The sequence below is a fragment of the Micrasema longulum genome, unplaced genomic scaffold, assembly GCF_059751315.1.
Source record: "Micrasema longulum isolate JH-2025_06_02 unplaced genomic scaffold, ASM5975131v1 h1tg001431l, whole genome shotgun sequence".
Taxonomy (NCBI): domain Eukaryota; kingdom Metazoa; phylum Arthropoda; class Insecta; order Trichoptera; family Brachycentridae; genus Micrasema; species Micrasema longulum.
In genome coordinates this window covers 73,041-99,764 of record NW_028278617.1, presented here as the reverse complement: position 1 = coordinate 99,764, position 26,724 = coordinate 73,041, and the positions used below count along the sequence as shown (strand labels likewise).

The following is a 26,724-nucleotide window of genomic DNA, read 5'->3' as shown; positions in this document are numbered from 1 at the left end:
TTTTAAGAAGCATTTTCCTGATTTGTTTTTAAATTGTTTGATATTAAAACAAACAAAAAAAGACGTAAAAAATACAAGGGTCGATTTCACTTTACGTACATTAGCATTAGGCAAACTAACAAAAATAAATAAAATACACGAATGAGTAAAATTTGTGTACGTAAAAACATGAATAAATTATTATACGATCATAAACGCTTCCAACTTCTTATAATCGTGACGCTATATACAAGTAGGCGCTGGGGTCGTTCAGTGCCCCCGTTCGAATTATGTGTAATTTTTGGATGCTGAGTGAGGAAAAGGTTAATCAGATTTTTAGGAGGAACAAAATATCTTCAAAAATAAACTAGCAGGCAACAGTGGGCCAACTGTTACGTGCTATGAAAAGCCTCTGGGCCTCAGTTGATTCAAATCTCGGGCACCTAGAAACATCACCCCTTTGGGCCTCACAATTTATATCTAATCTAAATGTAATAAAGGTCGCTCAAAATAATGCTAAAACCACACAAAAAAAACAGATGTATTAAATATCTGCACAAAAAGTTTAGTTAGTAAGCAATGAAAATTGAACAGTGAAAAATTTCTAATTATAAATAATAACAGTCGGCCGTTGGCAACTGTAACTGAGATATTTGGGTGTTTGGCAATGCCCACTTTTCTCTCCTTCCCACCTGACCTCCAGTTCTCTTCTTGCCTTCTTATCTTTTAGGTGGAAGGCACAGATTTGAGTTTTCTTTGAATTTGGCTTAACATATTTTTTCCATAGTATTCCCCGAATATGTTAAGAGTTCGGGCAAGTCCTTTCTCCACCAGCTGGAAAGAGTTCTCTTGAGCACCCACCACTGATCGTTAGTATATATGTTGTATAAGATTGGCACCAGAAAACTTCCTTGTGGCAGTCCATTCTTTAGGAATCTCTATCAACTGTCCTTGCTCTGAAGAGTTACATAAAATTCAAAAAGTTGCATATCAAGGATGTAAGTTTGAAGTCCTATGTGACATTGTATATCATATCAACAAGTTTTGCACAGTTCACCGTATCATATGCGTCCGTGAGATCCACAGATGTGACTCCCGTTAACTTTTCCCTCTCAAAACCGTCCTCAAAGTGCTGCACAAAGTTGAGCACCTGTCCAATATACGATCTTCCCGGTCTGAAATCTGCCTACTCTCTACCTGTTCTTCGAGAACTCTTGACTCATGTAAGCTAGTGTTATATTTTGTAAAATTATCGTTACAAGGTTTCAGAGATTTGTTTTTTTATATTTTTTTTTACTATTAATAAAACATTAGTAACATATCTAGGCTTTACTGACAGAATGCACTAAGTCATTAAAAATGTTGAAGAATTATCGCTTTTAAAGATTTTTTATTCTTTCAACGCATTATTTCTACTACAATTTTTTTTTTTTTGTAAATCTTTAAAATAGTAATCTTTATTCTAGGCATAGCATCAAATTAAAAATCATCATCTTGCGCCTACATATTATATAAAAAATATATTTTTAATATATAAAGACTGTTGACTTGATGAAAGAATTACGCTAACTATGCTAATTATCAAAAAAAAAAATTGTACTGGACAGTATTTCATAGACCCTTATTACTTTAAAAATGTTGAAAAAAACATATTTCCCTATTCTCATGGAATTCATTCTCTGTACATGTTGGTACCAGTATCATCGACGCTGTCGCCCCCATCTTGAACCCCACAGATCTCTCAGATTGTGGTGTTTCTTACACGATCATGTAACGTCTTTCCAGCAATAGCATGAAGAGTTTACATTTGATGTCCGTAGCATACTTTTGGTCTTGACAATGTCTGCCCTCGCTTCAATGCCATGTGTGGATAGGTTGCACACAGGACAAGGTATAAATAAAACCTTGCTATCTATTCTCATATCTTTATTTCTCCATATGATCATATGAAGCTTTATCTACCTGACGCCTTACTGCCCAGCTCTTATAACCTCCCTAGAGAAAAATTATAGGTATGTATTGAATACCTCTATCATAAAAAAATTAAGACTTATAGCCATTACAATGCCAGCATATTTCTTGCAGGACCATTTTGTTTGTTATTGGAAATAAATTTTGGAAGGAAAAACAATAATACTAGAAAGCAATTTATTGAAGACACAATGTATAATTAAATGAGGATCGAATAATATAAGAACTACATTGCATTAAAGAACGATTTCACAAATTTAAATGTCCATGCCACCTAACATTTTATATCAGTCTTTAAAAAAATAATCTCCTAAACAGACCAGGTATATCAATGGTACAACAAAAATAAGGCACTTTCATAATAAATACATCATTATTACTGTCAAAAAAACGTTATAAGAAAGAGGCAAAATTTATATTTATAAATAGGTGAATAATTGTTTCCAAAAATGTGTTTTATTAACACAATTCCTAACCTACAAAAAAGTCTACAATCACACAGAATGCTTATTGGCTAAGTCTCCTAGACGACTCATAATTTTGCTCATATCCGCATCTTTCACCAATTTGAGAAACTCTGTTTTTCTAAATTCGTAAAATGTTAGCCAACCAGGAAGCTCTTTACTCAGTAGACGTACATGCCTTGTGAGATCTTCGTTGGACATTTTGATTTTGAAACTGTTGTCCAATCGGGAGATAACAGTTTCGAAAGGTAACACGCTCTTTCTTTCCGTTACAAATAAATTACGCACCAGACGAGCCAAGTCCGGAAGTCTTTGGTACATCATGCTGTCCTTCTCTTGGGCAGGAGATCTGGTCATGGACTCTAAGGCTTTGGCCGCCTGTTTCGCTCTAATCTTCTCTAATAAAGCTTTTGGGATGCCTTTGAAAGCCGGGTTAGTGAGAGCGTTTGCAGAGGAACTAGAGTCCCTCACTTCTTTGGTTTTTTCAGTACTCGTGATAGAAGTACACTGTTCAGTGCCATCAGCCTTCAAACCGGTAACCTTTTGTTCTTCAGTTGAAAGACCTCTGGCCTTGGCCTCTGCTAGTCTCATCAGTGCTTTTTCCATTTTAGTGTTACAGTTAAATTGCTGTCTAAAGTGACTCAGGACATCCTGAGCTGTGGAAAACTTCTCAACGTTCGGGGGTTCCGGGAGGAGGTCCTCCTCGATATCGGGAATTTTCTCAATTTCAAACTCCGGATGCCAGCGCTTCAATTTGTCTTTCGGAATATCTAAAGGAGGGTCTAAAGAAGTTAAAAACACGGAGTGATGATCTTTAACTTTATCGATCAAAAGGTTAAAGAAGCTACGCTGGCGTTCCAGGATGATGGCCGGAGTCAAGGTACAGGTGGGAGACCCGGCAGAATTGAGCACATTCGGCTTCAGAACCAATTCGTATTCATCTTTTCTGGCAGTGGCTCCGAAATTCTTGACCTTTTCCCGGGAAAAGGAATACATTTGCGGACTCAAAGATTTGATTTGGGCGATGTGTTTCTCCGTCACATTTCGTCGGAGCATTTCCTGCACGGCTTGTTTCACCTTGGGGAAGGTGATAGTCTCCTTCCTGTTGTAGAGCATGGAGCACACCTGCTCGATGGCCTTAAACACCTCTCCTAGCCAGCGGTAATGGTGGGGGAGGGTCAGGGAGGGGAGGGGGGTGGCAAGGGAGGCGAGACGTTCATATGCCGGCACCTGAAACACAATTCAAATTAGTAAAATTTTCAGAAAAAATAAAATTATATTAGACATCCATTGAGATACATGTTTCAATAGCTGAGAAAAGTCATACAAGCATGTACTAATAATATACATGAAACTACAATTTTTAAAGGCAGTGTTTGACTTATAAATGAATTTTGAGGCTACACACAATTGCAATAAGTATTTTTTTGATAAAATTGTTTAAAATATGTGTAAATTTGATGCATGTTGCATAGAGAAACAAAAATACTATTGACAACTGCAAAAATTTCAGAACATAAATGGCATACATTTCTGACTCAATGTATTTAGTTTCGCAACAACAGCAGTCTTATTAACGTTACAGAACAACAACCAAAACCATATATTCATTTAAAATACAATTACAATTTACCGATTAATCGCAGTAAAAATATACAAAAAAGAGTACTTTATAAACAAAAATAATAAATTACCCTTGCAGCACGACAAAAGTATTAAAAAAAACATTTATTAAAAATGAATAAAAGCGGAGAATGCCATCTTTGTTTTAAACACACCTCATTTTAGCAGGTGAGAAAGGAGAAAAAAAACGCACTCATATCAAGATAAAACTTTAAATATTTTGAAAAATGTACTAATTCCAATTCACTCAGTCATGGTGGGATAAAGCTATACAAGTTGATAAAACAACAACTAACCATCAAGCCGTTTCTCCGTAAGGGTAGGCAGAGGACAGAATGCCATATCACTCAGTGTTTGCTTACAGATCCCACTTCCTCACGCCGATTATTCCTACCTTGACATGCCCATCTTCAAGTATTTGTTAGATTTCATCGTGCCGCGTCTTTCATTTTCCGCATTCATCAACATTCGCAACGTAGATCCTTTTAGCCGATCTTTCACTGTCCATTCGCTCTACATGTCCAATGGCGGCCCAATTGTGTAGTGGTCAAGAAGGTTCCGGGTTCAATTACCGGTGAGAATGCAAAAATTAAATGTGATTTTTCTCAAGCCTGGGTGTTCTGTGATTTAATTATTCACCACTGTAATTGGGCCTTCTGGCCTGTTGTAGTGCAAAAAAAAAAGTGTGAGTGTAAGTGTGTAAAAAAACAACGTAGAGCCCTTTTCTTGATTTTGTTAACAATGCTTGTCTCGGCCTTATATAGTGCACGGATCTCGACATTTGGGCACCTATCATACATCGTTTACATACATTTCGACAGCATTCAACCTACTTTCATCATTATTTTTCCAATGCCATACTTCAATCACATACATTAGGGTCAGCACCAGAACTCCATTGTGAATTGCTAGTTTAGCCTCCTGGGACAAACATTTGTTTGCTAAGGTAGATTTCAGTGCACCATTCACTCTGTTCCTGGCATTCACCTCCTTTCAATATCTTTCTCAGTTCTTCTACCTGATTCGGAATATCTCTGTTCACACTGATCTCACATTTAGTTATACTTTCATCCCTTTTCAAAAACCATTACTTTCGATTTATCAACATTCATTAGCAAATCGCTATTCTTGCATACATTGTAGACCTTGGTTACCAAGAATTGTAGGTCTTCTTCGCTGCTAGCTTTTTTTTGTAAGTGGGCATGGTTAGTGTATTTACCTTCATGGGACTCTTGATAGGGCTGACTCCAATCTTCCGAGGAGACATCAAAAGCTCCTTTACGGGAGAAGTGAGTGGACTTCCCAAATGTTTCAACGGGGATTGCTTTACTGGACTAAAAATTAATGTACATATAAAACATAAACTGAATTTTTTTAAGAACAGATTAATTGGCTTTGTTTTTAATCAGGGTGTTCTTTAAACCCCATCACATCTGAAACCACGATGATCAGTATGGGCAAGAAGACATATTAGCGTATATAAAAGAGTATTTAGAACAAGAAAAGTTTTTAAAAATAAAATATTAAAAAAAAAACAAATGGTTGCTTACTTCTGTAGGGGAGAAGTTAGGGGAGCGCGGCGCAGTATCAGACTCTCCCCCCCCCCCCCCTCCTCGTTTCTCCCCTGCAGAAGTAAACAACCATTTGCTTTTTTTGATATATTTTTTTTTTTAATTTTATTGGTTCTAAAAAAATATTTTAATGTGCCAATATGTCTTCTTGCTAATACTGATCATCGTGATTTCAGATGTGACAGGGTTTAATGAACACCCTGTATAATTAATGCCACAAATAAGTATTCAGAATATTTATAAAATATGTTGGAATATTCGGACAAAGGGATTTTGAGTAGTATGCAATTAAAATCTATAACCTACTTCCACTGTATATTAAAACAATTAGAAATGAGAAAATGTTCAAAAAGGCTATAAGAAAAATGGATAGTGGAGCTGGGTAGAAGTAAAATAGACTGTCTCATTCGCCCAAACCAATATTGAATAAACTGCTCCACAAATGTATAGTTTATGTTAAGTTTTTATTTTATTTTAAAATATAAATAGTATAGGTGTACATAAATTAAATATAAACTTAAATAAGTAGTGTTCAAAACTTTCTGAACATTTTGTTAAGTATCTCTGTATATTAAGTCTTCTTTGTTTATTCTCACATGTAAAAATATTTTTAAAAAGTAAATTTTCTGTGGTATTTTGCATTTTTTATGTTTATAATTAAATCTGTAAACTAATTTGAGTAAAATATTCAGGAAACAGGATTTTGTGAATATGAACAGGCCATGCCTTTGTGGGATTTTTGGTTTACTATTTTTACTATTAATATGTATTTCATTGCTATGGAATTATGCTTTATTTTTTTTATTCTCTACTTGACCTCTTATGTATAAAAAAAACAAAAATATCATAATTATGTAACCAAATGAGAATTTCAATCTGTAAAAAAACAATAATTACCTAATTAAAATGTTTATATTTTCTTTGGTGTAAAACAGCGTTGTAGGGACTATTGATATTTTCTAACTAAAACAATGTTGATTTCCGGTTTTTATTATACCTAACCACTGGCGGCTCCTGACCAGAAATATGGGCAGTGCATTTCTTTACATTTCGTCAACTTATATATTAAGTTTAATAATATTATAACAATGTGACAGGTCTGACGCGATAAACGGGCAATAGTATGACAGATGACAACCCGCGCATCGGAACAAGGAACGCCAAATTCGCCTAACATTATACGCACGTTATAGAATACTAAATCAACTAAATTCGTAATAATATCATGTCATTACGCATGTTCAAAGTGACATTGCAAACGAACTTCAAACTTCAAATCTGCGCATGCGTTGGCAATGCCCGGAGTATGTATATGACCTTCTCCCTCTAACGCACGATTCACCGGTATAGAACGTTGTCTATCTCGCTCAAATGACGATCTAAGGAGAAATTACATATTTCATACAAATTCAGGGTAAAGAATTGTGCAAAACAGAACATGCACAGGGATAATTGCGCATGCGTAGACGAGATGAGAAAATCGTCCGCTAGAGTCGATCTCGCTAGATCTTTTGGCGCTAGTATTGAATATTATGGTGTTTACGTGTATAATATTGCACCGAATCCCTGTTTCTTTCTACCTACTTATGACATAGTTTTACTATGAATGGAATTAATAATTTATTTCCACATATTTTTACTTGGCAGTGCACTGCACTTATGCACATACTAAGGAACCGCCTCTGTACCTAACCCAAACAACCTAATTTAAAATTATTTTTGAGTTCAGTGTTTCTTTTTTGCGTATAAAATAGCTTATCGGGATAACTTTTACAATTTTAACTCCAAAATGGCTGTCTGAATTATTATATTTGTTTTTTATTTTTAGTTATTTGTCTTTTCAACTCATAATGCGGACTTAAGCCGAAGGAAGCAATGAATGTGGACTTAACCGCGATGGATAATCAGGAAAATAATTGAAATTGCCTAATTAAATAGAAGTGTTAGTGGTCTTTCATTTAATGAAAAGGAACTTAATTATTATTATTACTAACAGGATATTTAGTTTTATGGAAAAAAAAATAATGGTGTACGTGGAGTGTTCCAGTAAATAGTGGTATGGCGTTCTATCCTCTCTGCCTACCCCTAAGTATAAGACTTTGAAATAATCTGAGAAATTTCCAATATTGTAATATTATTATCACTTTGTCTAGACGAGCAAATCGTAAGAGGTGTTTCGCGGAATCCTCGGGTTTTGCCGAAGGGTCACATGAATTCTGTGAGTTAGAGGGGCACGGGAAAATCGACGTAGAAAACAGAAAAGCTGTGTGAATATTTAGTTTTCAATTTTCATAGTTTTAATTCAAAATACGTATCACGGGTTTTATTTTTGTCAATTTACATTTTTACTATTGAGATAGGGTTCCACAAAAAAAAGTAACCAATTATAATTAAGGTTCCATAGACAAAAAATGGAAACTGCTGTTCTAAAGCATCGATATTATGTTTATCAAATAATGGAGTTGTGGTCCTATGGCTAGTGTCTCAGACTCATGGATCAAAGGTCCGTGGTTCGAATCCCACTCTACCCTCCCATTTTCTAATAGTGAGTTATTTACAAATCGTTGAAAATGGCCCTCAAAATGAAATATGTAGGTAAATCAAAAGAACGCAAATATTTCTTAATTTAAAAAAATAAAATAAAATTTAAAAAATAAATTAAAAATTTAACTGATTTTAAAATTTTAGATTTTAATTTGTTTTTTACCTTCCCATGACCGCATGCCCTGTTTCAAAAGTCACCGCACGCACTGGTAGGTAGGTATTATGGATAAACATCTTTGGTAAAAGTTAGGGGGAAGTGCGGTAAGGAGTGCGGCGGGGCGTTTTATTTTAAAATGTTTTTTTTATTTACTTCTGCGCTTGGTGTTGGTTGAAACGATTTAACTTTTTTTTGGGAAACAGTTTGAGGTGATTCGGGAGGATAACTACCACCTCCAATAACAACAGAGATGAGGAACATTTTATATAAGGGAATATAGAAGTCTAGGCATTTAAAGGGCTTATGACCTGTCATTGGCTGTTTAAGTGGCCACTTTACACACCATCTAACATTCACCATTCTGCTTATGTTTGAACATCTATATTCCTTCGATTCTTCCATCTGTTGATCTTCGTGAAGTTAAAGAGCTGAAACTTTTATTGACGCCTTGACTTCTATAAAATGTTCTTTATCTCTGTTGTTGTATATTAAAAATAGTATTTTGTGTATATTCACAACAAATAAGGATCACTTACCTAATTGGAATTAAAAGCTCAATAGATTGGAAACCTTTGAGAGAAGAAACATCCGGACTGGTTTTAGTCGTCTTGTTCAACTCATTCAGCCTATCGAATCCTTTGTTCAAGAGGGAAATAGAATTTCGTAGTTCGTTAATTCGGGAACTTTTAGATATGCACATCTTAATATTACCCAGAGACAACTCTTTCCGAGCAGAGTTCTCTCTTGAATTTATTTCACTCTCGTTCTTGGAAATATTTGGCAGAGAAGCATCTTGCTTAGAATCTGTCGACTTCATCAGGTAGGCAGTAATATCCGCATTTCCTTTAACTTTCTTCTTGGGGGAAAGAACTCCCTTTTTGATAAATTTGACAGGTTTAACAGAAGCTGCAGGAGAATCGACATTAGGAGAACTTTCTCTAGAGCCACGTCCACTACAAGAAGACCCGACACTCACACTATCGAACGATAGTTTAATAACAGCTTTTCCCTTCGACTTGACGATTTTACCTTCACCAAACCTTTTTTCCGCCAACGAAGATTCCTTCTTATTCGAAAGTAATTTAACTGTCTTGTGTGTAGTATTGCAGCCGTTTGGCGTCAATAATTCTGATTTTTCTTCTAGTATTTGTTGGTTGTAGTCCAAAACACGAATTTTATTACTCGTATATGGTTCTTCAGGTCCAGCTTTCCTTTTTACAGTTTCTTTTCGCTGCCGTAAGTAAAAATCCATCGATTGTTGTGACATCTCTGATAACAAAGAATTAATTAAGGTCGATAAATCTACTCCAACGATTCAGATTCGGAAGTACTGATTAATTATTAAGGCCTATTATAAGAGGACGCTACCACTCATCGACAGTTGACAAAAAAACTGCGAACAATGCGCTACTTTTTGACAGTTAAGTAGCCAACAAACAGACAAGTTCCCTCCAAATAAATCAAGGATGCCAACCATCAACCAAACCAACGATAAAACTACGACCACAGACTACAGATATCTACTACGACTTTTACCAACAATCTGAACATGAACCAATTAGTGGAAAATATATATAAATATTACCAACAATCTGCCTACCTACCGCAGTAAAAAAAATTAATAATCTTTACATCAGTTTCTATGAAAAATCGTAATGCTCAAAAAGAATTCGACTAATACAATAATTAAAAGCGAAAATAGTTTTCCACCGAATTTTGTCATAACTTTCCCTAAAAAAACATTATTTTTAATGTATTATATTTCTTAATGTGTGGTCATTTTGAAGACGGTATTTAATTGAATTTATTTTTAATACATTGAGGTTGTAGATAGTTTTCAGCTTTAAATATGAGATCAACACATTGGGCATAAATTGGGACTTTAAAAAAAGGTATTTAGAATTGATATTAGATTCAAAAGATTTGTAGATAGGAAAACCATTCACAAGTAAATGGGAAAGTTTGTGGGATCAAAAGATAAGGATGTCACACAATCAGATATGAATTTAAGTATTTTATAAAGCAAATTTTTTTTTTAATGAAACGTTTTTATGAAAACCTATTCCCCAAATATTATTTTCTCATACCAAGTGGGGCATCAGAGGCCTCGACTTTTAAAAAGTAGTTGGAAAGAACTTCGTGGCTCTGGCGGCTAGTCTCAGACCTTAAGGTTTAATCTGACTAAGACTTGAGTCTTTGGATATTATTTTTTAAATATATCCTAAGACATACATAGTCAAGATGGCTCCAGATATACCTAGTATAAAGAAAACGGTCTAAAGGGTCGCTTCCCCACCACGACACTGATGGTTTACTAATGTGATTTATGTATGAGTTTCATGTAATGTGAGTGTCCAAAATAACTCCCAAAAACATAATTTGGGTCGTAAAAAAAACTGTCATACCTCCGCGATGAATCTTCATTGTTGGGATTTTTAATTTTCTACAAAAAATTATGTTATTACCTACTTTTACTAGTTGATGACTCTAAATTTAACACTTTCAGTGCCAGAGTAATTCTAGCCAGTAAAAAAAAATACGTTTTTGCATTTATGGATTCTCTGATTTTGTATTATATTTTTACAAAAACAAAAAAGTTATTGAGTTTACAAAAAAAAATCAGGTACTTGAGGAATGACATTGGGACTAAGAGGTTGTGAAATAAGGGAACACAGTACCAAAGGCATATATCATTATTTCATATGTTATATATAAAAAGAAAACTACAAAATACATACAAAATAAATTCTTATGTTACATTTACAATAAAAAATATTAAAAAATCGTCCGCGTATTGAAGCAAACATGTATTTGTGGAAACAATGCCGCTGATGTCAAACGTATAAATTTCGAAAAAAAATAGGGCTGAAGTCTGAACCCTGGTGCAATCTTTATTATTTAAATTTACTGTCCACCACAGCATGACCACGAACATTGATTTCTTGAGCTTTCGTGAGGTTCCGATTCGTAACTTTTTAGCTTCTAGAATGTGAATTCTAGAAAGTGAAAAATATAAGTAAATTATTAAATGCTTCACTATAATATCTAGATTATCAATAATTAATTCCTAGTCAGCGAAACTCTGGTCTCGGACGTCAGAATATAATGCTGTGTTCTTCATTATCCTCAATCCAAATTGAGATTCGGGAAAAGTTTTCGGACCTTCCACAAACCAGTTCAAGTGTTGTCTAACCACATTTTAATTCAATCAGAAATAAAAAGTATTGAATGTATAAAATTATTCCAATCAAATGACAGAATCGTACAAAACCCACTCTACCTTAATTTCCATGCTGTATTGATCGATTTTGTAATTACTTATGTTTTATATTTTGTTAAAATATGAATACAAAAGTGCATAGTGTAAATAATTGTAGAACAAACTCCTTTTCTGAACACAAGCATCTTGCTCTATTGTAACAAATAGAATAGTTAAATATGAAATCAAAATACATATTTGTATTTTTTTTATTATTATGACTGAATAAAATTCTTAACAATGTGGAAGAGGGGCTATAAGGCAATAAGATGCGCCGAAATCGGGTATTTTTTAAGTTTAAGGATTGGAAAAATAGATTTGGTTTTTTGTTAAAGATTCAAAAATCAAATTAATAAAAGTGATAAATTCCAAGGAGCGAATCAAGTACCAGTAAATTTTTACAACTTCGTTATTTTTTATGATTATTATTTATGATTTGGAACCCTTTGCAAATAACAACGTTACAATTTATAAAGTCTAATGAAAATAACAATGTTTTATGTTTTTATAATTTACAATACTCATAATACTTATACTTGCATTAACTCAGTGTTAGTCCATCTCCAAGCACAAGAGTTTGTCTCTTTATTGTATGGAGAGAACAGCATCAAAATAACAAAATACGAAACTATATAATATAATAAAAACTGTAATTGTATGTTTTTTTTAATTATTTATTTACAATTTTAATAAACCCGTTAGGGTTACATTAGAAATTTTATATTGTCTAGTCATTTTATGTCTCGTCTAGTCTAGTTAGTTCAGTCATCATGTGCTTTTTCAGATTGATTAAAATTGTAATACATAAAATAATAAATAAAGGATCTGGGAGAGGGTAGTATCACTGTTATGTTAGTTATAGTTATTTAGATACAGCTATAGTTAAATATACTACCTATACCGTTAACTGTATACCGTCAATCCCTGGAGCTTAGTTGATCAGCCGGCTCATAACAGTCTTTTCTGATCCAACCAGCCCCTATATGTTTTTAACAATAAAATATAACGTCGCCTTTTATAGAACAATACAAAACGGCTGAATACGGTCATCTCCAAATTAATGCCCCCGTAAAAAATAAGTACTTGCACGATAAAATTTTCCCCATTTTGGAATTGACTAAAAGTTGTCAATTCCTATGGTAACATTGTTCCGAGAGCGCTTTTTGCGGCCGCCATAAACAAAAGCTGTGCAATGAAAAGATAAATTCTAATTACCCGTTATAATAGGAGAAGTTATAAATACCTACATAAATGAGTTCCAAATCAGATGTAAATAGAAGAGTGCTCGCCATTCAGGCGAAAAAGAAGCGCCATAAGCTAGGAAAGAAAAAAGTCAAGACCGATCAGCACGGTGGCGGAGCTCAAGGAAACGGGGTGCGCGACAACCGTAACCAGACTCGCCTAGAACCGAGTCATAGCTCTTCTAACGAGACAATAGAGGACGAGGATGACGCTTCGGCGAGTGAGGATGAAGAACAGGAGGATAGCGCCGAATACTGCAAGGGTGGGTACCACCCTGTCAAGATCGGAGACCTCTTCCTGTCACGATATCGCGTGACACGGAAGTTAGGATGGGGCCATTTCTCCACGGTCTGGCTCTGCTGGGACCTCGCGGACAAGCGCTTCGTCGCGCTGAAGGTCGTCAAGTCCGCGCCCCACTTCACGGAAACAGCGTTAGACGAAATCAAAATATTAAAAGCCGTGCGCGAAAGTGATCCAACCGATGCGAAAAGAAATAAAACTGTTCAAATGCTTAATGATTTTAAAATTACGGGGGTTAACGGAACTCACGTCTGCATGGTGTTCGAAGTTCTGGGCCATCACTTGTTGAAGTTAATTTTGAAGTCCAATTATAGAGGAATTCCTCGCCCTAATGTGAAAACTATAATCAAGCAAGTTCTAGAAGGACTCGACTACCTCCACACAAAATGTAAGATCATTCACACGGATATTAAACCCGAGAACGTGCTGGTGTGTGTGAGCGAGACGTACATACGCAAATTGGCTACAGAGGCCATGCAGCTGCACATCATGGGGCTGCGACTTCCCATCTCCCTCGTCAGTACCGCTCCCAAGGAGTATCAGGAGCAGGCCATCAACTCCAAAATGAGTAAAAACAAGAAGAAGAAACTCAAGAAAAAAGCCAAGAGACATTCGCAACTTCTCAAGAAACAAATGGAACAGATTGAAGAAATGGAGGAACAGCGAACTGTTAAATCCGAGAACAGCGAGTCCGCTCCCATGTCGCAGGACAATGACACGTCTCCCCCTTCCCTCCTCATCACGGAGACCGACAAGGAGAATCGGCTCAACGGACGCGAGACACCCGACTCTCCGGCGGATGGCGAGGGGGAGGCGGAAGGGGACGGGGAGGGCGAGGGCGAGACTCCCGGCTCGGAGGAGGCGCCGCCCCTGCCCGAGGGAGGAGGGCTGCCCGTGTTCCCAGACTCGGACAAGGCAGCCGAGAAGGAGCCGGACCCTGCTTTCGACATCTGCGACGTCGAGGTGAAGATCGCGGACCTGGGCAACGCATGCTGGGTGTTCAAGCACTTTACCGAGGACATCCAGACGCGCCAGTACCGCTCCCTGGAGGTGCTGCTGGGCGCTGGCTACGGCACATCGGCCGATATTTGGAGCACGGCGTGTATGGCCTTCGAGCTCGCCACGGGAGACTACCTGTTCGAACCTCACTCGGGAGACGGGTACAGCCGCGACGAGGATCATCTAGCGCACATCATCGAGCTCTTGGGTGACATCCCCAAACGTATCGCCGCCTCCGGGAAGCACTCCAAAGTCTTCTTCAACAAGAAGGGCGAATTGCGAAATATCACCGGCCTGAAGCCGTGGGGGCTGGAGGCCGTCCTCACGGAGAAGTACGAGTGGAACGCGCAGGAAGCCGAGGCCTTCGCCGACTTCCTGAAGCCGATGTTGGAGTTCGACCCGAACCACCGAGCCTCGGCTGCGCAGTGTTCGCAGCACCCGTGGCTGACCCGCTGATCCCTTCCTGCGACGGACAAGTGAAAATTCCTCGTTTTTGTACTCTCATTTGTAGCTTTGAATCTCGGAAATGGCCTTACCTCGTTTGCGAATCACTTTCTGTTAATTTACGCCTCGCTTTCACCTCTGTAGAAGTATCACTGCGGGACGGTATTTCTGTTTATTTCTGTGATGTAAGTTTTATTCGACATGACACGTGACGTTAGTAATGTGTGGGGTCCAGCCCCCCCCCGCAGCCGTTATGTTTGCGCAGTAGAGTAGGTGCGGGACGGCTCCGTCTATCCCGAGTACTTAGCGATTGTATATACTTTATTTATAGGACACTCGACTAATATTGACAGTTTTAATGGAGTATCTCGCGCGATATGAATCTATTATTACGCAATTGGAAGGGACCGGAAGGATGGATATCCCGCTCGGTTGTACAGTTAGAGAACATTTGTGATGTGTAATGAAATTATAGACAATATAGATCATTGTCCAATTTATATAAATAAAATCATTAGTAGTGCGTAAATTAATTACACCGTAAAAGGTTCCTCTCTTGGAGTTCACAGTTTGCACCGGAGTATGCGAGTAGTGTCCCATGTATCATCTCATACTACAACCTTTAGTTCCATACTACTACTCAGTATTGGTAATCCTCTCCCGGAGACTGCCTTTTGTACATGAAGTGATATGATAGCATTGAGTGTACTGCCTTAGGATCGCCCCAGGCCCTCACCCAGTTTTCAACACGGCAGTAACCCTCGATGGTTATAATATTTTACTAAATATATTTAGGATCCACTAACAGCAACTTGACAAGTTTGTATTTAAAATATACCCAATTGCGAGTTTACATGAATAAATCTTATAAAACATGTGACTCTTTCTTTTATCTCCACTGTGTTATCTCAACCCGACTTATATCTATAGAGCTTGTGTATTGCTTGACAGATCAGTTCATTTCCATTGGACAAGTGTTCAGTTCTAATATACTCCGTATTGTGGTACTACTTATACCTTATACCACTGCTCTCTGGTAAGTGATTAAACACAATATAAACACATTTTTATTACAAGTTCTGTTTCAGGATGAATATCAATTTATTGTTTTAAAACATTTTTTAACCTAACTGTGTTTTCATGAAAACTAACCACGCCTCTGTTTATTGGTAAAGAATTGATTTATATTAGTGAGATTACAATTTTTAAAATGCTTAGAAAGCTTTCAAAAGGTAATTAATCATTTTAATTTTAAAAAGTTTATTATTAAAACATAATTTAGTAATACGTGGTATAAATAAATTAATGTTTTATCCTGATTATGTTACAAAAATAATATTTATAGAATTTATACACAAAACAAGTTTTATTTGGTATATTTTATACCATTCCAGTAGTATTGTGCTCAAGGTCATTCTGCAAAAACACATGTAAAAATAATTTGAAAGATCATGGATTTAAATGAAATAATATAAAATAAATGGTCATCCCAGTATGTAAGTAAAATTGATTTTTTATTTTATTTTTGAAATAATGAATACTGGTTTAGTATATGGCCTTAAATAAATACAGGTACACGTATGGTTCTATTTATGAAAATCAAGGCAATTTTACATTCAACGTTTTTGTAATATTGATTTACTTGCTCAGAATGGTATAAGTTTAGTATTGAATCAATAACAGCATTCAGATAATTCTTTGCTTTTTATATGCAATGTATAGTTGTTCATAATAAATAGTGAAAAGGGTTTTGTCATAATGCTATAAGGTAGGTATATTCTTGAATCCCTTATAAACATGTGATATTATGTTCTATTATTTATTTTAATTAGTGGTTTCGACTCCCAGTGAGATTACTACAATAATTTGTTTTTTCTCAAGTCTGGGTGTTCTGCATTCCACCATTAACCAATGTAATAAGACCTCTAGACCTGTTGTGTTGCAAAAGAAATACAAATTAAATTTCTATGGTTTTTTTACCTTATTTTAAACAAAATATAATAAAATGTATTTTTGAACATTATAATAAAATAAATATAAAACAACTTTGTTTTTAACCACTTAATTTTTCTACCGGCCAGCTTAAAAGCTGCACAAGCTTCTTTATCAAGGTATAGAATCTTATCCTAGTTTTACTAACTATCAAATCGAAACATATGGAGCTAATCGGTCGAGTCTTTTTGTCGTGTTTTTCTTGTAAAGATGAGAGGTGTGGTGTTAGATGGATACGATCTTTAAAACTAGACAGGAGTGAACTAAAGGAAATATTGTTTATTTATTGTTTTTTTCTTATTATAAATCGCTTTTTTAATTTCTAAGATTTCCAAGTTGTCCATTTTAATGTTATTTTCAACATGAAGAACTTTTTATCCAGCGTCTTTATTAAAATTATTGTTATTTGGGCACCATAAGTGTTCTTTTACTCTTAAATTCTACACAACTAATAATATAGAAACATTGTTAAAAAATCACAAAGATAAATTCACTAAATACAATAAATATGGCATATACCAATTAAATTGTAATGATTGCGATTCAATCTACATTGGAAAAACTAAAAGAAACTTTAATATTAGAATAAAAGAACCCTTAACTAAACAATAATATTTTTTCTGAATTCGCAAACTATCTGATAATCATAATTTTAATTAAGACGCTGGATTAAAAGTTCTTCATGTTGAAAATAAAATTTTAAAATAATACAACTTGGAAATCTTAGAAATTAAAAAAGCAATCCATAAAAAGAAAAAAATAACAAATAACCAAAAAAACTATTTTTGCTTTAGTACACTCCTGTCATTTCCATCTCACTCCACATCTTTCATCTTTACAAGAACAACATGACAAAAAGACTCGACTAATTAGCTTCACATATTTCGATTTAATATTTAGTAAACACTCTAAAAATAAAATAGGATAACATTAATTGGTTAATTGTGCGTAGTTATGCAGAAAGCGCCCAACCCTTAAAAATGAGTTCAATGCCGATTTCGATAGCATATTACGATATCTTTATGTGCTGAAAACGTCCAAGATTTTTTATACTTTTTTGCCAATTAAAAAAAAAAGAGCTGCAGAAAACAGTCAAACCACTTGGACGTTTTTAAAGTTAATATAATAGTGATAGCCGTGATGTGGGTTAGAAATTTCTTTAATTGGCCAAAAAAGTAGAACTCAGATCTTGAATGTTTTCAGCACATGAAGATATCGTAGTTTGCTATGGAAACTGCCATTTCTAATTTTTAACATTTTGAGGGTGGGGCGCTTTCTGCATAACTACGTCCAATTATACCTTGGTAAGGAAGCTTGTGTAGCTTTGAAACCGGTTGGTAAAAAATAAACGATAAACACAAAATTTTTTATATTTATTTTATTAAAATAGAATAAAGCTATTTCAAAGTTTTGTTCCTGTTTACTAAAGACTACGTTATGCTTTTTACAAAGGCCTTAATGTGCTATTGTTAAGCCATCCATGTACTCTATTACTTATTACTGTGTGCAATTTAACAATGTGGCATACCTACTTTTATAGTAGGCAACTGAATTAATGAGGCTAATTGAAATGCGTAATTTTCATAGCTGAAGCACACAACTAATTAGTGAATTCTGTGTTAAAAGGTACTTAATTACAAGTGTTGATTCAGATACCAGTTTAAAAAAAAACAAATATTGCTTTTACTAAACCCAAGTGAATAAGGTTAGTAGATCCTCTCAGAAAATCAATATTATTTTTATACTCAATTGAATAAGCCACTGATTACTTCAGAAAATATTTTGTCATCCTACATTTCATTGTAATAATTATTTACAGAATTTTTATATTTGTTCATTAAATGTATTAGCTCTATCTTATTTTTACCAAGGACATTATTTATTTTTTTTAAATAAGCTAATAGTTTGCACAAAAAACAATCTTGTGTAATTTTCTTTACCAGAATGTATTTTTTGCTCTGACAAACCTACAATCATGACATAATTCTATGCCTACCATGAAGTAACTTGGTCAAAAGTTGTGGGTTAGGGTATTTCTCTGTTCTGTGGGTAGACCTAATAACTACTGACATAATATTGATTAAACAAATGTTTTAATTTGCCGCTGATAAGGCTGTTATTGATTTTTTTTTATCTAATTACTATCAGAAAAGTCACAGTAATAATTTTGATGATAATATATTTTCTCACTGTTACTAATTTAATATTCCTGATTAAAAGATTCCATCTGATGTTACCCGAGCTTTGATTTAAATACTCCATTATATCAGTGTAAAATAGCTCAATATTTATATAGATATCTCCACTTTTGTTCACCAACATACCAACAAGATAGTTACTATATTGACTTAGTTTGAGTAAATATTTTAATATTTCATGGCTTCTCTTGATAACACCGAAATATATTATTTTTGGGTGATTTCTCCTTGTCGTACTGCCATCTTTGGTAATTTGATACATTTGAGGAACTTACTTTTTTGATAATTTTGACTAAAAACATATACCTACGTACATCATAATATTTCAAAGTTAAATGTATATAGCCTTAACTGCATGACAATTCATAAACTTGAGAAAGGCCATAATTTAAAAAATTATGGCAGTTAAAAAAAAACCAAATATGTAAAAAAAAAGGGTTATTACACAACTAAAAAAGAAGAACTTGTAGGTTCACTAGGTATTAGTAATTTATAAAAAGTTGTAGATATTCCTGCTTTCTATAAATTACTCCTATCTTAAAGTTTGTGATAATATGTGTATATTATGGATCAATAATAAAGTTTTTACTCTATGGGAGCTATTTGTTTCAATTTGTTATAATTATTCATTGTATTATATTAAATATCAGTCCGGTTGTTCCCTATTTCTTATTTTATTGGTGTACTTTTTAAAACTTTTATAATGAGACATAAATGGGTGGCAGTGAATATAAAATCATAGTCAGTTAGATTTTTGTAAGAAGCAGAATTTAAAAATAATCTTGAAGTCTGGTTGCATTTTACGCACTGAAGAATTTGAAGCAAATTAAGATGAGTTAGTCTGAATAATTATGTGTTTTTTTCCTTATAATGAGAAACTCTACTATATCAGCAAAAAGACTAAGCCCATAAAAATATTATTATTATTTTAGTTTGCATCTAAGTAGGAACTAAATACTTAAGATCAATAATAATTTTCTTTTCAATATGATAAAAAAACTTAGTAATTAAATTCTAACTAACTAACTAACTAACCATCACGCCATTTCCCCAGAGGGGTAGGCAGAGAGGATAGAACGCCACACCACTCTGTCCTGGCACACTTCCTTTGCTTCCTTCACATTCATACATCTTCTCATGCACGCACGTCGATTATTCCGACTTTTCACATGACCACTTTCAAGAATTTGTTGTACTTGATCATGCCATGTCTTTCTCGGCCTTCCTCGACTTCTACAACCAAACACATTCGCATCATAAATCTTTTTAGCCGTTCTTTCATCATTCATTCGCTCCACATGACCGAACCATCGCAAAAGACCTTTCTTAATTTTGTCGATAATGCTTAACTCAGCCTTGCATTCTGCTCTAATTTCGACATTAGGGCACCTATCATACATTGTTTTTCCGCACATTCGCCTGAGGGATCGCATTTCAACAGCATTCAGTCTACTTTCGTCCCTTTTTTTCCAACTCCATGCTTCGCTTCCATACATTAGGGTTGGTACCAGAACTCCATTATGAACTGCTAATTTAGCCTCTTGCGATAGACACTTATTTGCTACGACAGACTTTAAGGCACCATTAACTCTGTTACCGGCACTAACCCTCCTTTCAATATCCTTGTCCATATTTCCATCTCTAGTAAACATACTACCCAGATATACAAATTCTTCGACCTGTTTCAAACTATCTCCATTTACTACAATCTTACATTCAGTCATAGTTACATTTCTTTCAAAGACCATGACGTTCGACTTTTGCACATTCATTAGCAAATCACTCTCCTTGCACACTTCGTTAACCTTTGTAACCAAGGATTGCAGTTCCTCTTCGCTGTCAGCTAGGAGGACTGCGTCATCGGCGTACAGAAGGCAACTGACAGTAAGATTACTCATTTTCGCTCCCACATCCATACTTTTCAATTCTCTCATACATTTATCCATGTATATGTTGAATAACCACGGTGACATTACACATCCCTGTTTGACTCCTTTAGGGATGTCAAACCAGGAAGTTAATGACCCATTTACCCTTACACACGCTACACTATCTTTGTACAAGGAAGCAATAGCGCGGACAAGGTTGTCACTCACTCCATACTCCGATAGAACCATCCATAATTTTTTCCTATCAACTCGATCAAATGCTTTTTGCAAATCAACAAAAGCGCAAAAAAGCTTCTGGTTTTTCGCCAAAAACTTTTCTGTCATATTGCGTAATGCAAATATTTGATCCATACATCCTCTACCATTCATAAATCCACTCTGCACATCCCATACTTTCTCCCTGGTCACGTTTCTTACTCTTTCTATCAGTATTCTTCCATACATTTTGCCGACAGCGCTCAGAAGACTGATAGCTCTGTAATTCCCACACTCCACCTTAAATTCAATAATGCATATCTCTTTTCTGTAATTAACTATGCGTTCATTGTTTTTTCAATACATAGATTAAATCACTGCGCAAAAGTTTTCTAAATATTGTAAATATAACAGTTTTTTTAAATATAAATCAGTGGTGATTTTAATAGTATTACGTTTCAATTACGATCTAATTAATTATATACCAAATAACTTAATTTAAAAATACTCGTACACTTCCATTTATTTATTTTACCAATTAGTGCTGTTGACCAATTAGAGGGTGAAAGCGCTAATTGGTCAAATAAATAAGTGGAAGTGTACCAAGTATTTTGAATTAATAACTTATATTTAAATATAAGTTATTAGGTATATAATTACAATGGAATTCCATCAAGAATTGTCAACAAATAACTTAAATAGAACGCGATTTTATTGGTTATTTTAACGGTTGGTTTTCAGAAAATGAGTGATTCTCCGAAAATAGCTATTGTGGGAGCCGGAATCGTTGGCTTGACAACAGCTTTATTCCTAGAAGAAGAGATCCGAGGGGCGCGAGTGACTATACTAGCCGACAAATTTTATTCACAAACCACAAGTTATGTTGCCGCTGGATTTTTCAGACCAGGAACCAGCTTCAGTGGACCCAATGAAAAAATTACCAAGCAAGTCATTAATTAACAAACATTTAATCACATAACCTACACTGGAACCTCGAAATAATTTACTTGAAATTTTTTCTTAAATATAGGATTTAGGTAGTTGGGGGTTGGAGTTCCTACCCCAGTTAGAGATTGGCAGAGAAGACATAATTGCTGTTTAATGAGTATTCATTACATGGCGAATAAGATACAGCACTTGGTTCTGTAGTGCGAGCGTAGCGGCGATGATGGGTTAAAGAGACTGCACTTGAACTACAGGCTGGAACTCTGTGACTTCGTCAAGCTGGACTGACTGACTGACGTTGTCACGTCCTGTAGTCTCTTTATAGGCGACGTTACTTTGTAGTTCATTTCTTCATGGTAGGGACAAGTGAATGTACTGCAGAACGATGCTCCCAATTTCGTGTGCAATACTGATAGAGTTGCATTATATGTTATATTGGATTGTAAAGAAAATGATGACGTTGCTTTCTTCGGTCATCGCACTATTTCAGGTGAAACGTTTTAGCATGTGTGTGTCATCGATTATGGACTATGAATCCTACATACCCTACATAATTTTTTTACTTGTGTAATATCGTCAGGTTTCTGGTAACTAACATTTTATTAGTTGTGAGATATTAAAATTAAAAGCTCATCCCAAATCTACTTCAATTCAATTAAAATAAAACTGCAAGTTTAATAATACAAAACATTTTTTTTTTGCCTTTATAAAATATGACACATTTTTATTCACGTTTTAAACAAATATTATTTGATGCCAGTGTGCCAGAAACCCGACGACATATGATAGTGAGTAATCTTAGTTATGATTTTTCTTAAATATTTTGATGTCATGTTTACGAAAAAAATTAAGGTATAAGATATTATGATATAAAAAGAGGTTCCAGTGTACTGCCTAACTTACTGATTTGATGGAACATCATATTATAGAGTTTCACCAAAAATTATTGACAAATAATATGAAAATAATTGAACTGTGTTCATACATAATTATTTTCAAAAAACAAACTTTACAAACACGGTTTTTATAAGTTATAAATAAATTATAAGATGTGTTCTCAAATTGATCCTCTAATACATTTAATGGTTAAATTCCAAATATCTGCTATATAGTGAGTAACCATTATTTTCAGAAAATGGATTAATGACTCTTGGGATCACTGGAGTGAGATGCTCAAATCATCGGAAGCTCCAAATGCTGGTGTAATGAGATTGTCGGCATACATGTTTTCCAAAGTCAATCCGAGCGTAGTCAGGGTAATGATAATTAATCATATTATACCTTCACATGTACAATGATGTATGTGTATTGTGATAGATAGAAGAGATAATAGATTAATAGATATTTGAACAGAGATAAAGAACATTCTTGAGAAGTCATTATGCAACTCTAAACATTTAAGTGGATTATAGACCTTTTATTGGCTGGTTTCTCTATTGATAAACTCCCTAGGGGTTAAAATGCAGTAGGTACTTGTGTACAAACATTTGGACATATTGAAAACGTTGTTGACAAATATTGGACACTCATGCACGGATGAACATATAAAAAAAATTGTTCACACTAAAGACATAAATTCAACCAACAAATTTTCAGGTCTATGCCAAAATAATAAAAATCTCCATAAACACCATTTTGAAATTTTGAGGTTTAAAATTAGTTTTATAAATTATAATAATCTAGCTTCATAACATATTTAATAAAACTAATCAAAACACATATTCGTAATTTGGCATTGGCCCAACGAAATGTCTATTTATTTGGATTACAAATTTAATAAACATTATTTTACAGAATCACTTGATCGAAGATATTGTGCCAATTTATAGAAAAGCTACTGAAGATGAATTAAAACTCTGTGGAGATGATTGGAAATATGGTTCATTCTTTTCTTCGCTTCTCATCGAGTCCAAGTTATATCTTCCGTGGGCCACTCAAAAGTAACAATGTTTAATATTTATAATAATAATTAAAATAGTACACATAAAACAAAAAGTTGTTGAATTATATGTATATTATTATGTTACTCTTTAGACTATTGTTTTCTAAAAGTAACTCGATAACATAAATTCCTATTTTATTTTTGTAGATTCACTAACAATGGAGGAGTTATCAAAACACAATCTGTGAAAAGCTTCTCTGATATAAGCGACGATTATGATATCATTATGAATTGTAGTGGATTAGGATCCCGTGAGCTATGTAATGATATGCATTTAGTTCCCATCAGAGGTCAAGTTATTAAGGTACCTTAGTTCTAAGTACAAAATATTAATATGTGTAGGGAATTATTATTATGATTACAATCATAAAATGAAGTGCTTAATCACTAAAATAATTAAACTGATGCCAACCAGGTTCAGAAACACAACCTGTTACTCTGTATACAAAAAAATAATTTAGTGCCTTGACAAAAAGTCATATTGTGTTTCTGAAAATGGCGAGCATTTTTGTGATTTGACAAAGATAACAATAATAGTGTAATTTTCATTCTATTTTTTATTCTATTGATAAATTTGCTTCTATACCTCCAAAAAAAAAATTAAGCTTAAGACTTGTGATTCAGGTAAAAAGTAATTTATTTTAAAATAAAAATTAGTTTAACAACACTAGCGATGATCTAACGTATAGTCAGTTATGTTTCTTTTCCATATAAAATCTAAACATATGTACTAATTAGAAATTTCTACTTGACTTCTGTATTATCAATTTCGGAAGTAGTGTCTTCAAGTTATAATTTTATCTTATTTATTTAACTTTCTGCACAATGAGGATATTCAGTGTTTTTTTAAATATTTTTTAGTAGACTATCAAACTAAGTTTAAAAAAATATTTAAGTATCGTATTATCAGCACTATGATTTTTTGAGTTTTGTTATTTTGAAATTACTCCGCCTTAGATGTCACAAGTTCTCTACGAGAGCTCTGCTGATTGGTGGGTTGGCTTCCCGTAAACCGAAAATCTATCACAACACTACCATTGGTTGATTCGGAAGAACTAGTGATTTTTTTCATACATTTTTTAGAAACTTCGCTATCCAATTAAATGCTATAATTCTTACAGCACGTAAGATTGTTTTTGCATCCAATTTCCCGCAGCATTGCACTCACTCTCACTAATTCTATTGCACATTTATATAAACATTACATTTTATAAATATTGATTTAGTGTAAATATTACATTTGCAATCCTTGATTGATAGGTAAAGGCTCCGTGGTTAAAAACAGCATTTTATGGAGACTATGATGCATACATTCTTCCCGGGTTTAGCAGTGTAACGTTGGGTGGAACAAGACAATATGACAGCTATAACATGAATGTCTGTAAACATGATGCTGCTGGAATCATGGAGAGGTGTGCTGAACTGCTTCCAGGTAATAAATTCTTTAACCCTTATTTTGGCAGAACGAAAAAATATTTTTTTGCACATTTGATGGTTGAAAAGACTTCAGAATTCCAAACACATTTTTTTTGTTTTGATCAAAGTTTATTATGAACTGTGATTATGCAGTTATGAATGAAAAATATGGTAAAGCAGTTTTAACTGAATGCTGTTCTACTCAGTTTAATTCATGAGAAAAAATGAGATCATAAATATGTATCCTATACATTGCCAAGAAAAGGCTTAAATAAAAATGTTCCTTATTCATTGCTATTGAAAAATAAATTAATCACAATAATATTTCTGGTCGAATAATAAAGCGAGGTCTCAGCAAAATGTGGGTACAAGGTTTTATCAGAGTATTAATTATGTAGTACCCGAAACCCTCATTACTTTCACTCAAAGGCATCTTTTCTTTATCCCACTGCGAATTTTCATTGATAAAATCATCAATTTTCAAGAGAGGGGTTCAGGACTGGATTTTCCTTGGGGGGGAAAGATGAGTTGGAAACCCTTAATGATTTTTCAATGATTTAATTTGTTTATTTTATGAAAATTAAATATTTGTATTTGTTTTGTTATTTCTATATTGATGTGCTATGTGTTAACTTTTTCGTGACATTTTGTTGAACTATATTTTTCATTCTAATTCAACACGGGGCTTTTGGTCCTACGGAGTCGGGACCTGTGAATTATTTATCAACTGTGAGAGAATAAATCGTTTGTTATATCAATGTTTGTATAAATCAATAAAATAATGTTTATAAATCGGGTTGTGGTCCCGTGGTTAGTGTCTCGGACTCGCGGCTCAAAGGTCCGTGGTTCAAATCCCACTCTACCCCAACTTGATTCCCATTTTCTAATAGTGAGTTATTTACAACTCGTTGAAAATGGCCCTCAAAATTAAATATTTGGGTAAATCATAAGAACGCAAATATTACTTTAAAAAAAAAAAAGCAATTAAATTTATAATTGTAATTAGTATAATTTATTGCTCCCAATACTAGTGCAACTACCATTAATTTTTTACTATTGATGATACTTTTGATACCTTAAAAAAAACTTTAAATCTTACTATTTTCGTTACATAAATTCTGTTTTTAATCTTAATTCTATAATCTACCCAGAAAAATACATTCTGCGATATTTTAAACAAAATTTATTCCAAAAATTATTTGCCACATATTAATGATGACACTTTAATAGTTTTTTTTAAAGTTTTGGCTATCATTTATAATAAAATTTATCCTAGAATTTAACTACTACATAACCACAAACCTAATAAGTTTGCTTTCCGAATTTTAAGTTCAATATTAAAAAAGGAATACAATGTACCATGGAGGTCAATGCCTCAGAGAGTGCTTTGATTAAATATATGTATATCATATGGCCAGTTGTTAAGCTGCATTGAAGATTAAGATAAATCGCACCCCCAGAAGTACACTGTGGTATGTCTAAATCAGTCATTTTGCAGGAGAGCAAAAACCAGCTTTTAAAAATGTATTAATGCTTGTAACTAAACGCCTATTCACATTATAATGCCCAGTATTTTTTATAGTATCTACTGATT

At 34.1% G+C, this 26,724-nt stretch overlaps 3 protein-coding genes across 6 annotated transcripts in view; 2 read left to right on the top strand and 1 right to left on the bottom strand.

Annotated features, from left to right (window-relative positions):
- Positions 1 to 2,113: 2,113 nt before the first annotated feature.
- dup (chromatin licensing and DNA replication factor double parked) lies at positions 2,114 to 9,823 on the bottom strand. The gene is made up of 3 exons (XM_088235753.1): positions 8,846 to 9,823; positions 5,257 to 5,371; positions 2,114 to 3,644 (listed from the first exon to the last, which is right to left on the bottom strand). The coding sequence occupies exons 1-3, from the start codon at positions 9,574 to 9,576 to the stop codon at positions 2,445 to 2,447; spliced, it is 2,046 nt and encodes a 681-aa protein (XP_088091879.1). The 5' UTR covers positions 9,577 to 9,823; the 3' UTR covers positions 2,114 to 2,444.
- Positions 9,824 to 12,581: 2,758 nt separating this feature from the next.
- On the top strand, positions 12,582 to 15,428 carry LOC148275404 (SRSF protein kinase 3-like). Its single transcript, XM_088235748.1, has one exon. It carries the CDS (start codon positions 12,820 to 12,822, stop codon positions 14,563 to 14,565), a length of 1,746 nt encoding a protein of 581 aa, XP_088091874.1. The 5' UTR covers positions 12,582 to 12,819; the 3' UTR covers positions 14,566 to 15,428.
- A 29-nt stretch (positions 15,429 to 15,457) lies between these two features.
- The window catches only part of Daao1 (D-amino acid oxidase 1), a 20,098-nt gene continuing 8,831 nt past the window's right edge, over positions 15,458 to 26,724 (top strand). Inside the window, exons 1-6 of one of the 4 annotated variants that reach the window (XM_088235751.1) lie at positions 15,458 to 15,589; positions 21,569 to 21,771; positions 22,905 to 23,028; positions 23,567 to 23,712; positions 23,862 to 24,018; positions 24,975 to 25,146. In XM_088235751.1, the coding sequence (XP_088091877.1) occupies positions 21,572 to 21,771; positions 22,905 to 23,028; positions 23,567 to 23,712; positions 23,862 to 24,018; positions 24,975 to 25,146 (799 nt within the window). In that variant the 5' untranslated portion in view covers positions 15,458 to 15,589; positions 21,569 to 21,571. Of the gene's footprint in view, positions 15,590 to 15,947; positions 16,050 to 21,568; positions 21,772 to 22,904; positions 23,029 to 23,566; positions 23,713 to 23,861; positions 24,019 to 24,974; positions 25,147 to 26,724 lie in introns of those variants that run through there. The other 3 variants (XM_088235749.1, XM_088235752.1, XM_088235750.1) reach the window with 3 other exon arrangements.